Source organism: Leopardus geoffroyi, chromosome D3, assembly GCF_018350155.1.
Source record: "Leopardus geoffroyi isolate Oge1 chromosome D3, O.geoffroyi_Oge1_pat1.0, whole genome shotgun sequence".
Lineage (NCBI taxonomy): Eukaryota > Metazoa > Chordata > Mammalia > Carnivora > Felidae > Leopardus > Leopardus geoffroyi.
The window spans coordinates 72,259,110-72,282,580 of NC_059339.1; the positions used below are offsets into that span (position 1 = coordinate 72,259,110).

The following is a 23,471-nucleotide window of genomic DNA, read 5'->3' on the forward strand; positions in this document are numbered from 1 at the left end:
GCTGTGGACATCCATGTAGGCTGTCTATTCTCCTCACGATGCCTGATGAAAGTGGCTATGAGGTTGTCATATCTGATTGTGACATACTCAAAGAGTCTAGTCTGGCAGGCTGTTCACTCCCACCCCCATTATGCTAGGTGGCACCCTCAGCTTAGCCTTCCAGATTCACAGGTGTCTGACTCTTCTTCCCATTACCCCTTTGTATTCCAGTGGAACAGAAGAGCCAAAACTTCCCAAAAATTGCCTTCCCTTCCTTTCTCCAAGAAAGGGAAACCCACTCATCTCCTGAGCCTTTTGGAGATGGGAAACTTTCCTTGAAGGTAACATCTCACATCAGGAGTAATAGCTCCCAACATCCCAATGGATGTTGGCCATTTTTAAATCTTAGTCTTGGATTCCATAATGAGCCATTTTTTTAAAAATAGGTAATGCCTTTTCAGTTTAGCCATAGGAGACCAAGAAGAGACACATTCAGTTAAAACTTTATACATCACTGGGCCACAGGGATATATGCTCTGTGAAATTTCAAAATCCTGGTTATGTCACATTTAACATATAACTTAAGCAGATCACTCAGTCTCAATTCTTTCTTTTGCTCCTTTCTTTGTCTTTCTTCTTTAGAAAAATAATAGATTCCAAATCAGAAAACCTTCCGTCTAGAAATGTTTACATTGTCATTGTGAATATATCAGTAATCATAGAAGCATGCAAATTCTAGTGTGTTTTTTTTTTGTTACTGTTCTTTAAAACATCCTATTTTGAAAATCCAGTTGAACAATGTCAGTGAGCAAGTTTTTATTTTTCTTTTTTCCCCCATGAAACAAAATGTCTGGGTCAACATAATACAGTTCTAATTCTATCAATGTGAACTTTGTTCAGTATTATCTACTGAAGTCTTCTTTGTGTAATAAGGAATTTTTCATAGAAAAACTACCCCTTCCTGGAAGAGTACCAAGATGAAGGCACTCCCATAAAGTGTCTGTCAGAATACAACTCTTTGGAAGCCAGAATCTTCCCTATGGAAGAAAGGACATAAAAGAAGAATGGAGAAGACAAAAACAAACTCTGGAGAGATGGATTAGAATGGGAGGCATCTCTGTCAAGTCATGAAAAATGCACCTGTGTACCTATATATTTGAGTATATATATATATATATATATATATATATATATATATATATATGTATATATATATGTGTGTGTGTGTGTGTGAATGCATTTGTGTATGCATAAGTATATATACATTCTTGTTTCTCATTCACCAGAAGGATCTAGCAGTAAGACAACTAAGCAGCAGTGAACAGAGCTGACATCCAGATCTTTGTCTTGAATACCATTCCCCACTAAAAGGAATGAGAAATATTTAGAGACATGTTTGATTCCAGAACTGGGGCAGGACCAAGATGAGCCTGGACTATATTATGCCAGGAAGACAAAAAGTTCTTCAATAAATGATATGTCATATTACAAGGACAGAGGACCAACTTAAAGAGGACCGCACTGGCCAGATTTGAACTTGACAATTTGAACACCAAAATGTCTTTAAGACAATTATGAATTATAGACCATAAAAAAGTAGAAATCCATGTGTCCATACCAATAAGAGATAACATAAATAGACATATGGGTTCTTGCTTATAATAGAATGTAGTATGCCAAGTGGCTAATTTGGAGGAAGTGCTTGAATAGAAAAAAACAAAACAAAACATTTTGTAACCACCATGCTAAAAATTGATACATCAAAACTATTAATAGATGCTAATTCTAAGAGAATTTGATAAATAGCATGATATTTACATGGTCCTGACATAGTATCTCCCCACAAATTGCTTATTGGCTATAAGCAATGGAGAGGGGCTTGGGGTTGGGGGGATACAGAGGGACCAGTTAATGCTACAGAGAAATCTGGCAGCACCTTGACCAGGTATTCAGATCTAACATAACCAACCATGGAGGGAAAGAGGTCTTATGCCTCTGGACATGATGCCCTGAGGTATAGACATCACTTATGTCTCATTTGGGTCTAGAATGCATAACCTAAATCCAACATGAAGAAACAAAAACAAAACCCAAATAAAGAATATTCTATGAATTTAAAAAAAGGGCTAGGGGCATCTGGGTGGTTCAGTCAGTTAAGCCTCTGACTTCGGCTCAGGTCATGATCTCACAGTCTGTGAGTTCAAGCCCCAAGTCGGGATCTGCTGACAGCTCAGAGCCTGGAGCCTGCTTTGGATTCTGTGTGTGTGTGTCTCTCTCTCTGCCCCTCCACTGCTCATGCTCTGTGTTTCTCCCTGTCTCTCAAAAATGAATAAATGTTAAAAAAATTGTTTTTAATAAAAAATTAATTAATTTAAAAAAGGGGTATAACCTTCAAAAGTATAAATGACCTAAAAGATAAAGATGGATTTTGGAACTGTTCCAGCTTAAAGCCAGCTAAAGAGGTTATGGCACTGAAATGCAAACTTGACCCTAGACTGGATCCTGAACTGGAGAAGGAAATGCTATATAAGTTACATTATTGAGTCAGTGGACACAATTGGAATGCAGATGAAGATTATATAAAAGTGTTGTATTAATATGAAAGGTACTGAAGTTAATATTATTTATGTACAAATTAATGCTTAGGAAATATGCACTAAAATATTTGGGAGTAAAGAGCTATGGTGTGTGTAACAATGGATTCAGATTCTCTGCCTCTGTCTCTTTCTATATATATAATAAATATGTAATATATATGTATATAGGGAGAAAGAGTATATATACATATATGTGTATATATATATACATAAGTGTATATGTATGTATGTGTATATGTACATACGTATGTATATATGTGTATCTCTTTTGGTAAAGAGATATGTATATATGTGTATCTCTTTTGTATGTATGTATATACATACATACAATGTATATATGTGTATATGTATACACATATGTATATATGTGTATCTCTTTTGGTAAAGTTTATTTGAGACAGAGAGAGCATGCACACACAAGTGGGGGAGGGGCAGAAGTGAGTGAATCCTAAGTAGATTCCACAGTCAGGGCCAAGCCCAATGTGGGGCTCAAACTCAAGGCCACAAGATCATGATCTGAGCCCAAATCAAGTGTCAGACACTTAACCAACTGAGCCACGCAGGTGCCCTGAGAATATATGTATATCTGGGTAAAGGGAATACAGGTGTTCAACATACTATTTGCATTCTTAAATTTTTCTGTAAGTTTAAAATGATTTTCAAGTAAGTTTGTGAGAAGTTGTCAGCAATCATTTGTTAAGATGAAAGAAGGCAAGTGTCAATAACAAGGATGCTCAAGCTTTGGGGACTGGTGGGAAATATGTGAATGTGACATAAAACACATGTTTCTGATATATAAATATATACATATTTTTCCACGCATTTTTCTACAATGCGTGAGCCATGATGCCTTAAGGAGCCTGGGCTCCATGGAATCAATTCTGAAAAATAACTGATCCAGGGACACAGGTGCAGCACTGATCTAAGGAGTTGTGTTATCAAATATCTGTCGGCCACAGTTTCAGACTTTTACTGTGGATGTTAAGCTCACAAAATTCTATTTAGAGGCCTAAAAGGTGCATCTGTTCAAAGGTAGGTGGGATCTAAGGCTGGGGAAAATATACAGCATGTTTGTTAAAATTGTCATCATATTTGTGATGATGAAACTATTTAATTTAGATTACGATGTATGGCATTTACAATTTACAAACCACATATTTATGTATTCAGGTCTATAAATAAAAAAGTATGCACAAATTCAAAATTTGCAAATCTGGAATTTGAAGGAATTTCTTGACTCCTGACATACCCAAAACTGATCTGCCCTTATGCTACGCTAAGCATAGTCTTTAATAATTTTGTCTGATGTGAATATCATATATTTTGCAGCAAATGTATGATTTGATAACAGGATACAGAGACCCCACTTGGGATGTTAAATGTAACATTGTACATACATCATATTGTCTTTCTAAAATCTGAAAATTTCCAGATCTCAAAACAAATCTGGACACAAGTGTTTTGGTTAAGCAATTGTGGACCTGTGCTATATAATTTATTTAATGAACAAGCTACTTATTCTTGATTAAGTAAAATAGCAGTCATGAGAGGAAATAGAATACTAGAAAGTAAAACTGAAAATTAAATCTCAATATTAATTTAAAGGACATAGAATTGGGCAAGATTTTAAAATGCTGACTTAAATACAGATGTGGCAAATTATCCATAGCTGTGCTGTTCATTTGAATTATAAGTAGAATCATGATATACAAGTATTCTAATTGTATTTTCTCTTTTCCTTCTGTAGTTATTATTCATACACAAGCAAAGCCATGCTGGGATAGTGGAAAATTTTCCATACTAAGAACTTAGATTAACAATCCCACTCCTTTTCCATCATTTTCCTAGTAATTTAGACTCCTTGACCAATTTCCTCAACTGTAAAATGAAATACGTAATTTAGATTAATATAAACCCTCTCCTGAATTTCAGAGTGAAATGATTCTAAAATTCATTACTTTATATTTTATTTTTTCATCCCATTTGGTTCTTAAAGTAGTACATAGGGCTATAATATCCCTAACTGTAAAAGATGTAATTTTGTTTGTTTTGAGGAAGAGAACCCTGTCATACTAATCAATTTCTTTTGTACACAGTGCAAGTTCCAGGGCCAGTAGAAAACCTGCAAGCTGTATCTACCTCACCTACCTCAATTCTTATTACCTGGGAACCCCCTGCCTATGCAAATGGTCCAGTCCAAGGTTACAGATTGTTCTGCACTGAGGTGTCCACGGGAAAAGAACAGGTAGGCAAGGGAATGGGCACAGTGCTGCCACCTATTGGATGGTCCTAGGACCAGAGGCATAGGAGGAGATCTGCAAACTCTTGGTCCAGTCCACCATGTTAATTGGACAGCTGATAATTTTTAAATACTGATTATTAGAAACGTTAAGCAATTTAATTGAAATTTAATTGAATTCTGGTTGTAAGAGAGGCAAATGGACAATGAAATGAAGTCACTACAAAGAATGTTTTTTGTTCGTTTGTTTTTGTTTTTGTTTTGTTTTGTTTTTTAGTTGTAATAGCTAGTGGCCCGGGCCAGCTTAGCCACATTTATATTAACTTATCTGGTCCTAGAAACCATTTGCATTGTCAGTCCTTGTCTTAAGGATGACTGATCTCTTATTCAAAGGCCTCAGTCAGCTTGCTGCTTTCATTCTATATATTTGAGTTATTTCTGTCCTTTCCTCACCATTAGGTTGTAGTCACCTATCACTTTTCATTGTTTTCAATAAGCCTCACTCCAGAAGGCTACTTGCCTCCTTTCAAGTTGCTTGTAATCTGTGGTTTGTGCAGATATTTGAAAATAGGCAAATTAGATTTAGGGGGAGACACATGAAAGTCAGCAGTTCTATTCTGTGACATATATATGACTGTTGAGATGTTTACTTCCGGTTTCTCAACCTCATGTGGGAAAAGATGTAAGACAAGTGCGTAGGTAAATAAGAAAAATCAAGAGCCTACCTTGGGATACCAGAGTTCTCAGGATATGTTGTGAAGCTTGTCAAGCATACTGTGGTCTTCCTGCTTGCACATAAACTGCATGATAGGGATTTTGCTTTTTAAAGATGTTTTGCAACAGCCCTATTCAAAAATAGTTCAAGTCCTAAGTTATATTGAGCAATAGGAATTACTAAGAGCTCCTTCTACACAATCAATCATCCTGGTTTTTTTGTTTGTTTATTTTCTGTCCCCATGCTATTTAGCCCTTGTTTTCAGCTTTCCATTCTCTCCATTTTCTATACATTTTTGTCTTTCCCATGATGCATTTCACCAATCCACTTAAAAAAATTCAGAAGTGATGCTACCTGAGACAAATGTGAGTGTGAGCATCATTGTGGAGAGCTAATAATGGGTCTTCTACAGCAAACTGGCTCTGATTTCTCAATGACCTTCACCTCCAGTACCTCATTTATGCTGCTGTGACGTACTGAACAGTTCCAACCCACCTCACAGCATTGTGAGGGATAAAGATTATGGCAAAGTATCTGTCAGTTTCAAGAGCCATGGGTATATTTCAGCAAGGGAAGGAAGAAATCCACTGTTTCTTAGTGAATTATTCCATTTAAGAGAGAGGAGTAACGATCTGTTCCCATGGATTCACAGGTTGCCTTCTGCCCTTCAGTATCAGTGTGGGTGGAATATTGCATACCATTCAATGTATTGGGTGGTGTTAAACACATTGGAACTTAATGACTGTAAAAATAGCATGGTGCTATTTTAACTAGGAGTCTACAGAGTGGTTTGGAATTTAGTGGGGGAGTGTGTGTCACAAGTTAGGTTTTACAACAACTCATTATAAGGCTAGAGGGTGGTTCTATGAGTAAGAGTCTAATATCCAATTCACTGATTGCGCAGAATGGATGCCATTTCTGCTTTAATGTGCCTCCTGAATAACAGTTTGACATTTTATGTCTCCAGAATATAGAGGTTGATGGACTATCTTATAAGCTGGAAGGCCTGAAAAAATTCACGGAATATACTCTTCGATTCCTAGCTTATAATCGCTATGGGCCAGGAGTATCTACTGATGACATAACGGTGGTTACACTTTCTGATGGTAAGTGTTAAATGGCAAAACTTGACTCACATATTTGATAGTAATGAAATAATACTGCGTGTATGCCATGGATTGCATGTTTAAGGCCTTTGAACTAAAATTTAATGGCATATATTAGCATTAATTAAAAATTTGGCTACTTCACTCAAACTATCTATTATAGTTAAATTTAAACTTTCTTTCAAAAGGTATATTATATGCTCTGTGTCAGGATTTCCTAGTGTTGCAGGATTCTTTACCTCAATACCCAGGATTCGTTGTCTTGCTGCTTCGAAGAATGAAGAGGTGGACACAACATGAGCAACAGGCAAAAGTTTATTAGAGTATAAGATTAGAAAGGAGGAATAGTAGGAAAGCTCTGTTTACAGAGAGGGGGCATTTGAAAGTGAATGCCCAAGAACTGTAGGCAAGGGTCCTGCTTTTATAAGGTTCTGGTCAACCCTCCCCCAGCCTTCCCCCTTGTTCTTTCTCACACTCTACCCTTATTGGCTTGATAGCTCTAGGTGCTAGGTTGTCAATTCCTGATTGTCTGGTTTCCATTGTATGAGGGGTAGCCTATGGCCATACTTCAGTCTTTTGTCAAATTCCTGAGGGAAACCTGAAGGGAAAACCTGAAATCCAGAATGGGTGGGATCTGTTACATTCTTAAGAGGAACCTTATGCCTGAGGGGGTGTGCTGTGGTCAGACACTCCTCCCAGCATTGTTCCAAAATATGTGTTTTTCTCCACCCAGGGACCTCAGGTCCTATGCTTTCCCTCTCTGCCAATTTTATCCTGTCTTTTCCTATCATATTAGTAGGTTATCTTCAAACGTGGGACTACTCCTAAGAGTTCAAATTATTTTTGGGGGGTGGTTTCTTAATGTCTGTAAACACTGACACATTTGTGCATGTGTGTGGACTAATTTACATTGGTGTGCTTCTTTTTATTTCTCATTCTAAAGAGGACTGGATGACTAAAGGTGTAAATGATGGACAGCCCTCCTATGTATACCTCTTCATTTGAAAATATGTCATAAGATTTAGGCCAAATAATCCATTATTTCAGGTATTAAAACTAAATATGAAAGTGCATAATTTTAGCTGTACCTTGCCCAACAAATGAAATATTAGACATATTTTCTTAAATGTCATAAAAGAGAGGAAGAAATCTTAATGAAAAAGATGGATTTGGCAAAGCTGTAGCAGAGGAAACTAGACATCTAAGAAAAGGATAATGAAATGTTGGGAAATTTAATGACAAGTGAAAATAAAGGACAGCAGAGTATATGATGTGGGGCTAGTGGAAATTCAAGCAGGTGTAGAGATGCAGAGATGGCCTCTATGAATATTAAAAAGGCAACAAGCTATCTCTTTTCAGCAGTGGTTTCCATGTTGTTGTATATAATTCTATAAATTATTGATCTGCTGAATTTCAAGGGAAAAAAAGACTTTACCTTGTGATTCCTTAACCAATCCATCATTCTTTAATCTAGAAAAGTATCTGGGCGGATATTTCACACAATATCAGTGGAATGAGGAAGGTCATGCATGTTATTAAGGACAGTGCAGTGAAGACACAGGAGTGATGCTCATTTGCAATTTCAACTTAAAAAAATTTTTATGTAACACCACTTCAGCATCGTTTTTAATGCCCATCCATCTGATTCTGTTATTGAAGACGGAATAGAATATTTATTGGCAGAATAAATTACTTCACAACTTATAATTATAAAAATAAAAGGAAAACAAATGAAAATGAATATTTTACATAATTTATGTAGATTTCATTCACACTCTGAACTGTAATACTGTGGCCTTATTCTCCAGTTTGGTTTTAAATGTCATAAGTGAGAGAGATAGATTATTACTCATTAGTCCAAAAATGATGATCTCTTAAGTGTTGTAACAGTTAGGACGTAGAAAATGCCTGTCACTAAATAAAAGGATTTCATGACCCTAACCCAGCAAGCATCATTGTACAAAGGATGCCAACTTCTCTTTATCGATGCATTTGATAGGAGAAAGCAGGAACTGAATGGCCCCTTAGAGTGGGCTCCTGAAACTTGTCTGCAATCTCCTTCACAATCAATTCATCTCTTTGGATTTCCAACAAAAACCCCTGCACTCTTGACTTTCTCTCTCTTATTATCCAGTCCCCTTCTTTTTGCTCATGCTGATGTCTTCTCTCTGTTGAAGCTGCCCATGCTGTAGTCACACATCCTACAAAGATATATGTTTAATCACTTTTCATAGTCTGCTACTTTCTAGTCCTCAGTTGTGAAGCTGTCTTCTCCTTGACTTTCTGGATGTTATAAAAGGGAGATGTTGTGGAAATTAGATGAGCTAATCCATGTAAGCACCAAAAATATGAACATGGCATATATTTAAGTGTTCAATAAATATTATCTATGACAATGTACGTGTCACTTTTTCTCTGTATACTACACGTTCTTCAATGTGAAGAATGCTGCTATGTCCATCTCTGCATTCATCATCTCAGTAAATATTTACTGAATTAATCAGATAGCTAAGCCAAACAATATAATTGTTTTTATGTGTAGCCTTATCTTTAGAACTTTCCATTTATGTGGCTAATTTAATAGATGACTGTGCCTAAATACATGCATGTTATTGAGGGCACCATGTTTCTTATCAGGTCAGAGGATAGCATAAAATTGATATTGAGACCAGAGAAAAATTAAATAAAAGCAAAAATGAAATACAAATAATGGGTTTTTTTTTTCTGAATTAATTATCCCAATGGTCTTCCTGTTATGCTAAAATGCTTATAAAGATTTCTGTCCTGATAAGCTCTCATCTCTAATTTAGCCTGCTTTAATTGTGTTTCTGGGAAGAAAAATTGTTTTTCATTCAAACCCCTCCACTTACTGTATGATTTGTATATAACGATCTGCTTCTTTAAACCCTTTGAGATGGACATCAGATTTAGGCAGTCTAATAGCATGGAATGTAACTAGTTTTACCAATTTGTTCCCAAATATTTTCTCTTGAACCAGTTGATGAGTGTAGGTCATTAAAAGATTTTATGAATCAATTAATATTTATGAGCTTCCATGTCAGCTTGCTCTGTGCCCATAAGCAGAGGGACCCAATTTCATAGACAAGCTTAACTATAAGAATGTGCTTTTTACTGTTATCACTGGTATTTATTGAGTACTTATTAGTACAAGGCCCTGTTCTAATCACTTTGCATTAATAATCTTTAATCCTTATGATGCTATGATTTTTTCTACTTTACAGATGACAAAACTAATATTAGAAAGAGGTCACAAAAGCTAGCCTGGTAAGCAGCAGAGTCAGATCACAAGCTAGTAGGAAAAGAAGCAAGATTTAATGTGAAAAATCTTGAGTTTCTCTTATTCTATAATGAAGTTCTTATATCAATTGCTGAAAGTACAAAGCTCATAATTATATATGAATTATTTCAATCCATAAGTTATGTGTACAGGACAGCACACATTTGGTAAGGGGAGGAACTCAAGTACCTGACTCTATGGAGATTGATTTACAAATGTGGGAACTTTATCTACTATACAGAATATATCATCATCATATGTATCAAACCAGCATGTTTCACCATATTGAGGGAGTTTCTAGACTGAGTATCTCTGATCAGCCTTAACCAACCTATTATAAATGATAAATTGCTTGACATTTTGAAGAGAAAACAATGAACCATGGCTTTCCTCTTTGCTTCATGAGACAATGAAACATCTTGGGAAGTCAAATAAAGAAAAGCTCAAATAAATGTAGATCCTACTTCCTTCCACCAAGCATCTAATCCTATCTACTTTATCTATTTATGTCTCAGGAATATGGGAATTGATAGAGGGAGAGAGTGGGATTGACAACTAAAAATGCTGTAGAATAAACTCTCTACTTTTTTCCTGATTACATAAGTCAAGAACAGCCCATGTGCTAGAAGTTTGTGAAATTATATGATGGAGCACTTAGCATTTTTCAGTTGGTGCCTATTTTAATTTTCAATGCTTTACAGCATAATTTAAATATGGATCATATTAAATTCTTCCTCATTGTGAGGATGTCAGTCTGTTTAGTTTTTCTGATCACACACATTGTTATTATTTCCAGTCTACTCTAATACTTCATCTTTTACAGAAACAGAATGTAGAGACAGTCTTATTAAAGCCTCTGCATTCTTCCCTTTCCTGAAGACTGGGAATGTCCACAGGTCTGTGAAGGTAGTTTAGGGAAGTCCATTTCATTATTATAACATTTGAGAAGAGTCGAGAAGATAGGAAGTTTGCCAAATGCAGAAGAGCCCGTCTGACTATTTTAGCTATAGAGAAAAAAAAAATCTTAATATTTTAATCATAGTAACATGAACATAGAATATAAGATAGAGGAATGAAAATTTTAGAGATGAGTTTTAAAGGAAATTTATTTTTTTTTATTTTTTTTTTTTTTATTTTTTTTTCAACGTTTATTTATTTTTGGGACAGAGAGAGACAGAGCATGAACGGGGGAGGGGCAGAGAGAGAGCGAGACACAGAATCGGAAACAGGCTCCAGGCTCTGAGCCATCAGCCCAGAGCCCGACGCGGGGCTCGAACTCACGGGGCCGCGAGATCGTGACCTGGCTGAAGCCGGACGCTTAACCGACTGCGCCACCCAGGCGCCCCAAGGAAATTTAGCTGTAAAAAAAAAAAAAGACTCTTAAAACTCCACGATAAAGGGCATCCAAATGTCAGCAAACATGTGAAAAGATGTTTCACATTACTGATCCTCAAGAAAAAGCAAATAAAAACACTACATACCTACGAAATGACTAAAATGGAAGGGATTCAGAAAAAATAAACGTTGGTAAGGATACGGAGATTCTGGACATTTGCTACATTCTTATTGGGAGTGTAAATTGGTGGGACCACTTTGGAAAATTTTATCATATGTATATTTTTCCTTGTTTACATATGAATAACCCCCATAGAGGTTTTACTTCTACCAGGATTTCCACTGCTAGGTATATAAAGGTATATAAAGAAGAAAATGAGTGTAGTTGTTTGTCAAAAGACATGTACAAAAATTTTCATAGGAGATTTAGTCTCACAGTCCTAAATCTAAAGTAGTCGAAGGCCATTCATCAACAAAATGAGTAAATATAAAATAGAATAGTCATATAATATAATACGTAGGAGCAATAAAAGACAAACAGAAGCACCAAAACTACTGCTGGATGCAACAGATGAATGAATCTCAAGAAATAATGAGTAAGAGAAACCAGCCTAGAAGTAATAACCGATTTCATTTTTAGTAAGCTTAAAAGCAAGCTAAACTAATCGATGGTGTTAGAAGTCAGAATAGTGGTTACTCTTAGAAGGGTATTGATTGGGAGGGGACTCAAATGAACTTTCCAGTATACTATATATTCTAAATCTTCATCTAGGTGGTGTTTAAATGCGAACACACCCACACACATACAACTGTATCCAATCATGCATACAAGATTTGTGCATTATACTATATGTATGTTATACCTTAATTAAAAAAAATAAAACTGCAAAAAGAAAGCTTGTTATGACTAAAACTCTAAGTATGATAAAAAGTTTTATTATTTCTTATAATCTCTCTGTTAATTAATTAATTCAACGCATATTTGCTGAATGTGACACTCTATTGATACTGAGGATTCAGCATCCAAAGAGGCAAAAATCCTGGTCCCTGTGGGGAATTATATTCTTTATTTGAAAAGAAATATAATATGAACTAAAGTAAGTTGAATAATAAAATCTATTTATTAAATTATAAAATATTTTTTGAAAGGATTATTGACCTAATTCATGAAAATAAGACCAGTGAGTGTTATTTATCACAAACTACATTGGCCACAGCTTTTATCAAGTACTAAGATCAGAAGTTCAAAATCAAAACAAAGTGATTAAAATTCTTATGGTGTCCAGGAAGGTCCAAGAGCTAATATTTAAGTAAGTATTTGTTTTTTCATGTAATCATTGAGTCAGTAAATATTAGTTGAATGTCAGTTTGAAGGCTGTAAAGATTAATGAGACATATACCCTCATGGTGAATACTTTCAGAAAGTAAACTCAGAGTAGGGCATAATGAATTCAGGGGAAAATACAAGTACCCTATAGAAATATAGATATTGTCCAAGTTCAAGTTAAAGAAGGGGCAATGTGACAGAAAATGGCCTTTAAATTCTTGAAAATGCTAAGAGCAATTCTTCTCTGTTAATCAATTTGTCATGAACAAATAGGGACTATATTTTACAGATTAACGTATGTTAAGCATTTATTGAATGCTACTTCTATTTCTTTTGGGGGGCAAAAAACATTGTTTATGATTTATCCAAGACATCTAGGATAGTGTCTTACACATAATAGCTGTTCAGCGAATGGTTGTCTTTGAATTATTCACACGATAGAATATTCACTTTTTGATATAGTAAATATTTATTACAAGTATTATAAAGAAATTTGTATATATTCTTCCTTTTCCCGTGAAGGAATCGGGCAATCAAAATGCAAGCAAGAGAAAAAAAAAAAACAAAACAGAAAATCTACAAAGAAAAATAAACTGCCTTTTTTGTTCCTGGAATTGACTCACCGAATGTTATTTGATAACTTGCTTGCATCTGTGACACATAGGTTTAATTACATACAGATAAAAAGAGGGATGTATTTCATCTTTTCTCTTTTTAAGAGATAATAAAGATTGCATTAAGGGGATTAAGCAACATGACTGACCATTAGAATGACATATTTTATAATAAAACCATGCAGATCCTGAAATGCACAACATCTTAAGCCTTTAAAACCACTCCAGGAAATCTCCGGTGTGTTTTTATTGGTTTCTCTGGGAAGGTAATAATAAGAAAGCTGTAATTAAATGGCAGTATTTGGTATCACGGCAGGTGCTTTCTTACCAAACAGTTTTGGGGGCTCCCTATATGGATAACTGGCCTACCAAGTAAGAACAAATAAACATATGCAGTTATTTTCCATCTCTCCAGGAAAATTTTGAAGTGCCACCTGGATCAGCCTACCTAATTATCATCATGAACTGTGAAAGTCATGCTTTCTTTTTTCACAGAGGGTTGTTGTTTCTCTTTTATGACTTTGGCAGTAACCACCTCACCTTGTTTTATTCCTTTTAGTGCCAAGTGCCCCGCCTCAGAACGTCTCCCTGGAAGTAGTTAATTCAAGGGTAAGTCATGGAAAGTTTCACTATTTCAGTACTTACATGTGTAATTTTCACTTACCCATTCATTCACCTTCTTGGGAGGCAGGGTGGTTTCCATGTGAAGAAATGTTCCAGAACAGCACAGGGAGTGAGTGGCATTGATTCCGCATCTTCTTCAACCACACTTGAATTAATTAAAGGAAACATTTGTTTACTAACAGCACACAGTTTTACGAATGTGACAGTGATTAAAGTCTATTCTATCAGGAAACAAAGATGTCCATTTACCTATAGTGGCTACATAGGACATACTGTGTTAGAGCACTTGAATGAAGAAATGAACGTCTTCACGTTGAGAGAGGTAGAATAGAGACTTTGTTTCCTGACAGATTAGTTAGAATGGAATATTTTATCATAATCTCTATTTTTTACTTGTAAATATATACATTGAAGGCCTTTCTTGAGGTCCAATAAGGTTATATTTATGAAACAGTGTTATCCATCGATTAGTGTTTTCCTGGCCTGGAAAGTTGATATAACTTTCAAATGGACTTAAAGTAAGCTAGGTATAGCTGAAGATAAGGAACCTAATGCCAGAAATCAGTTTGCTAGAAACATCTCCTTATTTCAAGTGTGCCTTGGGTTTGAAAATCAGCTAAAGCCATATAGTACAGTGAAGCAAACAAGGATTGGTTTGGCTTGACTCTTTCCTCGCTTGGTTGTGTGCTCTCAGGGAAATAATTTCACTATCCCTGAACCTCACTGAGTGGAGGCGGGGTGAGGGGGGCAGCCTAACTGGTGTCTAAGCTCTGGTAGACAGCAGGGAAATTATAGGAATCTTAGAGAAAGTCATACTCTAGTTTCTATCCTAGCTTTCTCTTTTAATACCTGTATGTGATCTTAGAAAAGTCTCTAACCTCAACAAACCTCAGTTTCTATACTCATGTAATTTGAATGTTAATGCTTTCCTTATTGATTTATCATGAGGAATGGTAATATAACATATACATAGGATCTAACTTTGTGTCGGTAGCTATTACTTCCCTCAACGTACAATTCCTTGCCAAATTTTGCAGAAATCTCTGATGAAGCCCTGTTTTGTGACTTTGAACAGATTTGCCTGTGTCAAATAAATTTGTCTTTTGGAACAGGTGAAATGTCTCTAAAATTGTTAGCCTCTTTTATTTTTAGTCCCTATATTGGATAAGAACTAGTAAAACAAGTTTAAAATTAAAAGGAGTAAAATAAGTGAACTTAGAAAAAAAAAGCTAAAGGAAAATAACCAGAGATAAGTATTCCCTAAAAAACTATATTTTTATTGGCAACAACATTAAATGTTTTACAGATGCACCATTCAAATTAAGAGAATGCCAAATCATAGTCAAGTAGATTTTTGCAATTATTGTAGGTTGTTAATGAGTGAAATTTGGAAAACACATTTTGATTCTACTGTTTTAATTACTTATTTTTATCAGAGTTCTCACCTGCCTCACATCTTTCCTCCAAGACAGAACATAGAAATTGATACAAGCTATTTACGTGTATGTATGTGTGCTCTTATTCCATACAGTCTACTCTAGTAAAAGATGAAGGTTTTCTTCTGAAATGTGAAGAAGGCATTATTGAATGACCTTGGATGCTGACTACATTTAAATATGGATTTTTTTTTTACCTCCCTCAAAGGGGAATTCCTGTTTCACAAAATTGGATTTTCAACTGATTTCTATATGTGTATACAAATATCCCAACCTGTCCTTTTCTATAATATGCAAGGCTTGCAACGACCAAATATAAGCACTCCTGTTTCTATCCTCTTGTGGTTATATCTGGCACATTGCACTGCTAGAAAATTTAACTTGTTCATTAGCTTTTTAGAATGAATACAGCAGGCCCAGGCACTGGAAAGCCTCTCCTTCTCTTTGTTATCTTATTTCCTAGCTTTTATGGAAATATAAATTATGAATTTGGATTATTCTTGGATTGTTACCAAAGAGAAAGAAACTAGATGGCAAAAACACTTTTGTTTTTATTCCTGATGAGGAGGAGGAAAAAGACAAAAACAATATTATATTTTGATGTTCTTATGTTTGAAACAAAAGAAAAGTTCTCAAATATATTAATATTTACCCCTGACTATTGCCATTTTAAGAAACAAAATTTATTTAAAAAGGAATATTTTAGTTATGTAAGTAGTATTATTATCTTTAAACTAAAAGAATTAAACATCTATGTCATTCATTTTACTTGAGATTTCTATTTAATATAGAAGGAACAGAGCCATATTTAAAATTTTTTATTCTATATAACATTGCAATTACTGAACATAACTCATTTTTTTACTGACAGTCAATGAGAATTGACTGGTGGTGTTAATATCTGTGCACACAGATGGCTAGGATTTCTTTCTTTTTTAGGTTTATTTATTTTGAGAGAGATAGAGAACATGCACACATGTGTGGGGGAGAGGCAAAGAGAGGGAGAGAGAGAATCCCAGGCAGGCTCTGCACACGTGGGACTCAAACTCACAAATCATGAGATCACGACCTGAGATGAAGTCAGATGCTTAACTGACTGAGCCACCTAGGTGCCCTGATGGTTAGCATTTCTGTACATAAAACTGAAAATTCACTTCAGTGAATGGTATAAATGACCATTTATATGGTATAAAATGGCCATTTAAATGACCATTTATATGGTATAAAATGACCATTTAGAGGTACTTGTTAAGGTTCTGGCTCCTAGTAAGCCAATAGGACTGAGAAATCCTGTTTTAGATTATGTCAATAGTAAGGTTCTTACACATTTAGATAAAAGAACCAAAAGAAATTATGTTACTTTATTGTCCTTAAAACCCCCATACAGCAGATTACCTTTATAAAGCTATAATCATAGAACAGATTTGATTTTCTTTCTGCAAGCTAACAATGAACACAAATTTTGTTCTGAAGAAATGGCTTTACCTATAGATACTAGATTTTAGGTAATAATGAGTCATGATTGTGTGGTTATTTCTCATACTAAAATTTCTTTACAAGAAATAACATCTTCATTAAAAAAGAGAAAATAATGGTTTACACTATGGACTTTAAAATGTAACTGTTTTATTGGGAAAACTTTATAATAATTTTCTTAAGATTTTACTTTGAAATTCAATTATTATTTGAAGAAGTAAATTTTTTTTTAATTTTTTTAATGTTTATTTATTTTTGAGAGAGAGAGAGAGATAGAGCACGAGCATGAGTGGGGGAGGAGCAGAGAGAGAGAGGGAGACACAGAATCTGAAACAGGCTCCAGGCTCTGAGCTGTCAGCACAGAGCCCAACACGGAGCTCAAACTCACAAACCATGAGATCATGACCTCAGCTGAAGCCGGACGCTCAAATGACTGAGCCACCCAGGCGCCCCTGAAGAAATAAATATTACAACTTAATTAGTTGGCTAGAATATAAAGCCTAAATTTGTATAGTTTTGGAAGGGCTTATGTTGGTACTTAACCATTTTCCTATGTTCCAATACAAAAGTTCTGAGAGTAAGAATATTTAGAGAATGCTAGGATTCAGGATGCTGGGCCCTGGTGCTAGCACTTTGAGATCTTAGAAAGTCAAGATTAGTTGCATCGATTCATTCAACATTTACTGTGTACTTATGATATATCTACTATATACTGTATACATACACACATGCATTTATACATACATACACACTGCATATACACCTACTATACATATCCAGTCTCTGCCTTCATGGAATTCATAGTTTAATAGGGAAACATATGAGAGAAAATTCACTTTTCATCTAACCAAATTTGATCTATTATAACTCCTCAAAGTTGACATTATTTTCTCACTGTTAACATGAGATGGTTGGAGAGACAATCTCTAAAATCTTGTATGGCTCCAAACATCTATTACTGAAATATCACTTGTTAGGCCTTTTCTCAATCATTTTATCTTTACAGAATTAGAGAAAATTGCACAAGTATATTGATTAAAGTATAGTGGACTCAATTCACATGTGTTCAGATATTTATTGACTGAGACTATAGGCTGGTTACAAAGAATGAAATAAAAAATAAACAAAATCCAGTATATCATCAGGCATGGATTCTTGTTCAGGTTGAGGTTTTTTTTTAATGTATAATAGTGGTTTCCTCTCATTATATCTTTGCATCTCTCTAGTGTTGAAATTCTTATCCTTGGATACCAGATACATCTATGTGGATGTAATTTTTTTTTTTTTTTTTTTTGCATTCCAAAAGCTAATACCCAGTTAGTCACTCACTGTTTGATAATGTGTGTGATGTCTTAATTGCAACAGTAGAAAAGGGACTGGTGTCTTCTTGGGTCTTAGTTCCTCACTCCCCTGTGTGTCAGCATATTTTGGCATGCTTAAGTAACTTGAAAATTAGTTTACTGATCATTCAAATCCCTTTACTTAAACACTACCCAAAGGGAGAATTAAAACAGCAATTTCCAACTCCAGAAAACATACTGATCATTTTCGCCCCAGATATTTTAACATCTGTTTTCTTTCTTTTCTCTTTTTCTTCCTTTCTTTTCTTTCTTGAAAAACAAAACAAAAAGTGACATGGAGATAATCTAAGTGCTGTGTCACTGGGTAACCTCAGAGGGGTCTGCTTCTGAAGATGTGGTGTGACAGAATGAGTTTGACTAAGGTCTCTGTCTCCTGTCATTGGACTGGTTCTCTTATCAACAGAACTTGATAGTTAGGTGGACAACTGAATGAGTCATTTGCGTTTGACTTCCAACTGGGATACCCACTTGTTAGGGACTGTGATGGAAATTGTAAAAGTGAGGAAAGGGGAAAGAGGAAGAATGAAAAACAAAGAGCTGGTGTGAGTTATAATATTTATTTGCAGATCCTCTGTGCCCGCCCCCCCCACCCCGGCCCCGATTTAAGGTTTCTTCTCTTGGCTGTCCACAGGGCACTTAAATTCGTACCACTCTCTGCTGTATCTCATCTCCCCTGAAAACATACTGCTCACACAGGTGTTCTAGATCCTGTTCTTCAGTCTGACCATGCTTCCTGTGAATGCTGATCTCCCCCTTGTATGTTGCACATAAGCATAAGTCTCATATATCTCATGAAAACAAACTTTTTGTTTGTTTTGCTCCCTGTTATCCTAAATCCTTCATAAAATACACTTTGGCCACTGAGTTATTTGGAGCCAGAGCTCTGAGTCCTCCTTCAACGTATACAGTTGGTTTCTGAAATGCATTTAATGTGGAGACAGAGGACATATAGGAGACCTTAGGTGATTCATACTATGCAAAGATAAATTAGAGACTGGTATTTACAATAATGTTTACATTCCAAACTTCACACTGGGGTTTTTAATCATGATACACAGAGAATTTCTGCTTGATTATAGTGTGTGATCCAGTTATTCATCAATTCAATTCAAATGGATATAGATCTCTTATATTTATTTCAGTTATTTTTCACTGATGCATTACACGAGTGTTCTTTGAGCATAGATAATGTGACTGAAATGGTCTTGGGAAGGGTATGAGGGTAGGAGCCTAACTATAAGGAAGACAATGTTTTCTAGTATTTCTTATAGTCTAGCCTTTCTGTTTTTGCCTAGAATTTGTAGAATATGCTCACTATAAGTTTTAATGTTGTGTTAAAATCAGACAACATGAAATAATTCATGAGAAATCCCTCAAGAATAAAACTATTTGGTCTGTAATTTGGAAGGAACCCATCTTCAGATATCTGTTATCCTGCTTACATTAAAAAAAAGATACATTTTATTGTAGTAAAATACATATAACATAAAATTTGCCATTTTAACAATTTTTAAGTGTATGGTAAGTGACATAAGTACATTCATATCAATGTGAGATCATCACCACCATCCACTCCCAGAATGCTTTTTATCTCCTCAAATTGAAACTTTCCCCATTAAATAATAATGGCCCATTTCTCCAAGGCCAAGGGCCCTTTCTCCAAGGCCCTGCCAACTACCATGCTACTTTCTGCGACCTGACTTGTTTCATAAAAAATGAGTGGACTGATTCGTGAAAAGAAATGTGAGTGCCTTTTACTTTATCTTAATAGAGAAATGAGAACACTCTTAAAGTTTTATATCTTCGCAGGGAAATGAAGGATCTAATGAATCATAGTAGTCAAGAATATAGGCAGATGCTTTAATTGGCTGGGAAGAAATACCTCACTTCCATTATTGATACTGCTTTCAGAATACTTCTGTTTCCAAGGTCCCACGTTTATGAATTATTTTTTTAAAAATGTACTAACAAAACCAACTGGCATAGTTAATGATAAGGAACCAGAAATAGGTGCATGGGATTGTTCTGGAATGACTCTGAAAACATGATTTGGTCACCAGGATCAATTTCATATCCCATCACAATTTAGCTAGTAAACCAGTGGCTAAATTGATCCTTTGATTTTCTTTTGGAGTTCCAATGAATCAACAGTTTCCATCTTTTTTTTTTTCCCTAGTGAAAACACAGTGAATGGATAAACTCTGATGGGAATGATATTAGGAGAGTAAAAATAAATAAATAGCCAATTTTTAAATACTTTAAATGCACCATGCCAATTTAAATACATTCTGTAAATAAGCTGAATAAGAGAATACACCATAAATTCAAAACATATCTTCGTATCACACTATCACTCATTCTCTCAGAGCTGTTCTTGGAGAGTACTGACTCATGATACTTTCCCCAGCAATGATGTTGTATGGTTTAAAAGTTGTGTGAAATATAAGTCCCCTATTAGAGATACTAAAGGCTGTGAAAAGTACTTAACTCTGTTTTGGTCAAATGATTTCTTTATAGATGCCTTTTATACTAAACACTATCTTTAAAACTTTTCCTTGTTACTTATCTTGGTAATATCATACACATTCCAAACAACTATGTAGTCCATAAGTTGAGCTAACTCATCCCCACAAAATTAATTTAAAATAAAAATATAGGGGTGCCAGGTGGCTTGGTTGGTTAGGCAACTGACTCTTGATTTTGAGTCAGGTCATGATCTCACAGTCAGGAGATTCAGCCCCGTGTTGGGCTCCAATTCAGAGTGGAGATTTTCTTTCTCTCTTGCTCTTTGTCCCTTCCCCACTTGTGTTGTCACTGTCTCTCTCAAAAATAAATACACTTAAAAAAATAAAATAAAGTAAAACTATAAATTAAGTATAAAAAGAAGAAAAACTAAATTTATAAAAAAACTAGAAGCAAATCTAGGAAGAGTCTTTACAAAGTGCCTATGTGCATAACTATGGAATATGGAGTTGAGAATGACCCATGACTTCTCTGACAGGATTTGAATAAATTAGAGGCATGATTAAATCTCCATATCTAGGGGTGCCTGGGTGGCTCAGTTGGTTAAGCATCTGACTCTTGATTTCAGCTCAGATCATGATCTCAGGGTTCATAAGGTTCAAGCCCCATATTGGACTCCAGGCTGACAGCCTACTTGGGATTCTCTGTCTCTCTCCCTCTCTCTCTCTGCCCCTCCATCCCACACACATGCACTTGTTCTCTTTTTCTCTCTCTCTCTCTGTCTCTCTCTCTCTCTCTCTCTCAAAAAAATCTCCGCATCTATATAAACTTTTTATAATGTAAACAGGATTACAAAAACATTTTCTAGAATGTTTCAAATACTTACATGTATCATTTTTTGTTGTTGTGTGTTTGGGGGTTATTGTATTTTGTTCTTTCCAAATTTATTCTCATTACTGCCATCTAGGATACCTGCAGAAAGGATTTGGAGAAACAGACTAAAATATATGGTAAAATACCACCCTCTTGGGAGTTCTAGCCCCACTTTAATATCACCTTGTAATTTGTACTTCATCACACACATTTCTAATAGCTCCATTTCTGGTTGACTCTGAAGGCAAAGCTCACTTTAGCCTCCCCATGAAGTTTAATGAGATTTCCCTCAAGTCATACATTTTTGAAAAGTGGGAGGTTTAATAATGGGCCTAAATTAAATGAACCTAGGTCTAGTGATAAGATCTCTGATTTTAATTTAGTTCAAGGAAGTTGCCCTTATGGTTGGAATGGTTGATTAGTTAGAGGACATGAATAGATACAGTCCTACCAGTAGTGATTTGAATTTAGAGATGTTGAAACATTCAGTTACATGCAAAAAACTTAATTTACTTGTCTAGCTTAAAATATTGATTACCTTAGACAACAACTGTTAAAATACAAATCCTTCATCTGAAATATTTAAGACATTAGCATGAGTTATTTTAGTTAACATTTTGATACATATTTAAGAAGCACCTAATTCTAACAATAATAATGCCGGTAACTAACTTTTCAGCAGGTATTCTGTGCCTGGCAAGGCGCTAACCACTTAAAATACTATTTTATTTACTTCTTTTATAATAATCCTATAAGTTCTAGTTGGAATATTAACTTTGAACTGAGCTTATTACTGGAAAAGCTACAACGAAGGCAGCCAAATCTCCTCTTTTCCTAGAGCTTACGTAAATTCAAATACAAGGAGGCAGGTTAATAAGCAAACAAAGGATTGAACAATTAACACAAGAATAAGTTATGTGAAGAAAACTAAACACAATAATATGATAGAGAAGCACCAAATTTAAACCAGATTTCAAGGAAAAGCCTTTTAAGAAAGTGACATGTGTTGAATTCAAGAATATGAAAACGGCCAGTTTTTTTGTTTGTTTGTTGCACATTTAGGATAAGGCATTCCACATAAAGCTCATAGCTAGTTCAAAAGCCTTGGCAGGGGAACCGTCCGTGCATGATTGAAATAACAGTCATACGCATGGATCACAGATCTCTGGGTCAGAGCCAGATCGTGTGGGGCTTTATAGGGCATGGTGAAAATTAGAATTTCATTCTGTGGATGATGAAAAGAGTTTTGAAAGGAGAGTGATCTCTTTTTAAAAGATCACATTGGCTGCTGTGAGGAAAATTATTGGGGATGGGCAGAGTAGAAGCAGGGACACCATTTAGGAGACAATTGAGTAATCTGTATGAGATGATTGTAGCTGGGACCTGGGAATCATTACAGCCGATGAAGAGAGAAATGGGAAAAATCATGATGTGTGTTGCATTTAGAACCAATAAGATTGGCTAATGGATTGGATATAAAGGGCAGGGGAAAGAGAAGGATCAAAGATAGAGACTAGATCTTTGCTGCAGGAAATGAGTGCACTGTGGGGCTGTTTAATGAGATAAGGATGAGTGCAGAAAAAGATTGGTTTAGAGGGAACAATCAATTAGTTTTTGGACATTTTGAATTTGAGATAAGTACTGGACATACAATTAGGGATGTCAATCATGTAGACAATCAGGCATATGAGACCAGAGGTCTGATGACAGGTCATGACAGGATATATAAATTTAGGAGTCACTGTCATATCAATGACACCTAGGGAGAGATTATAGTTAGAAAACCAAATGGCTGAATCTTGGAACACTGCACATTTAGTGATTGGACAGATGAGAAGGAGCAAGAGTGGTAAGAGAAAACAAAGAGGGATGGTGTCACAGAAGATAGAGGGCTGCCAACTATGTCAGTGCTGATGAAAAATACAGTAAAATAATGACGGCAATGCGACCACTTGGGAGGGAGCATGAAAGTGGAGAGAAAGGCGAGGGTACTGCAGAGCGTGACCGCAGATGATGTTTTTGTGGAGT

The 23,471-nt window shown here is 35.4% G+C and overlaps 1 protein-coding gene across 4 annotated transcripts in view; it reads left to right on the plus strand.

Moving 5' to 3' along the window:
- DCC (DCC netrin 1 receptor) overlaps positions 1 to 23,471 on the plus strand; it is a 1,140,843-nt gene that overhangs the window by 837,928 nt on the left and 279,444 nt on the right. For all 4 annotated transcript variants that reach the window (XM_045458871.1, XM_045458872.1, XM_045458870.1 and 1 more), the window contains exons 10-12: positions 4,673 to 4,821; positions 6,498 to 6,636; positions 13,770 to 13,819. In XM_045458871.1, the coding sequence (XP_045314827.1) occupies positions 4,673 to 4,821; positions 6,498 to 6,636; positions 13,770 to 13,819 (338 nt within the window). The remainder of the gene's footprint in view (positions 1 to 4,672; positions 4,822 to 6,497; positions 6,637 to 13,769; positions 13,820 to 23,471) is intronic.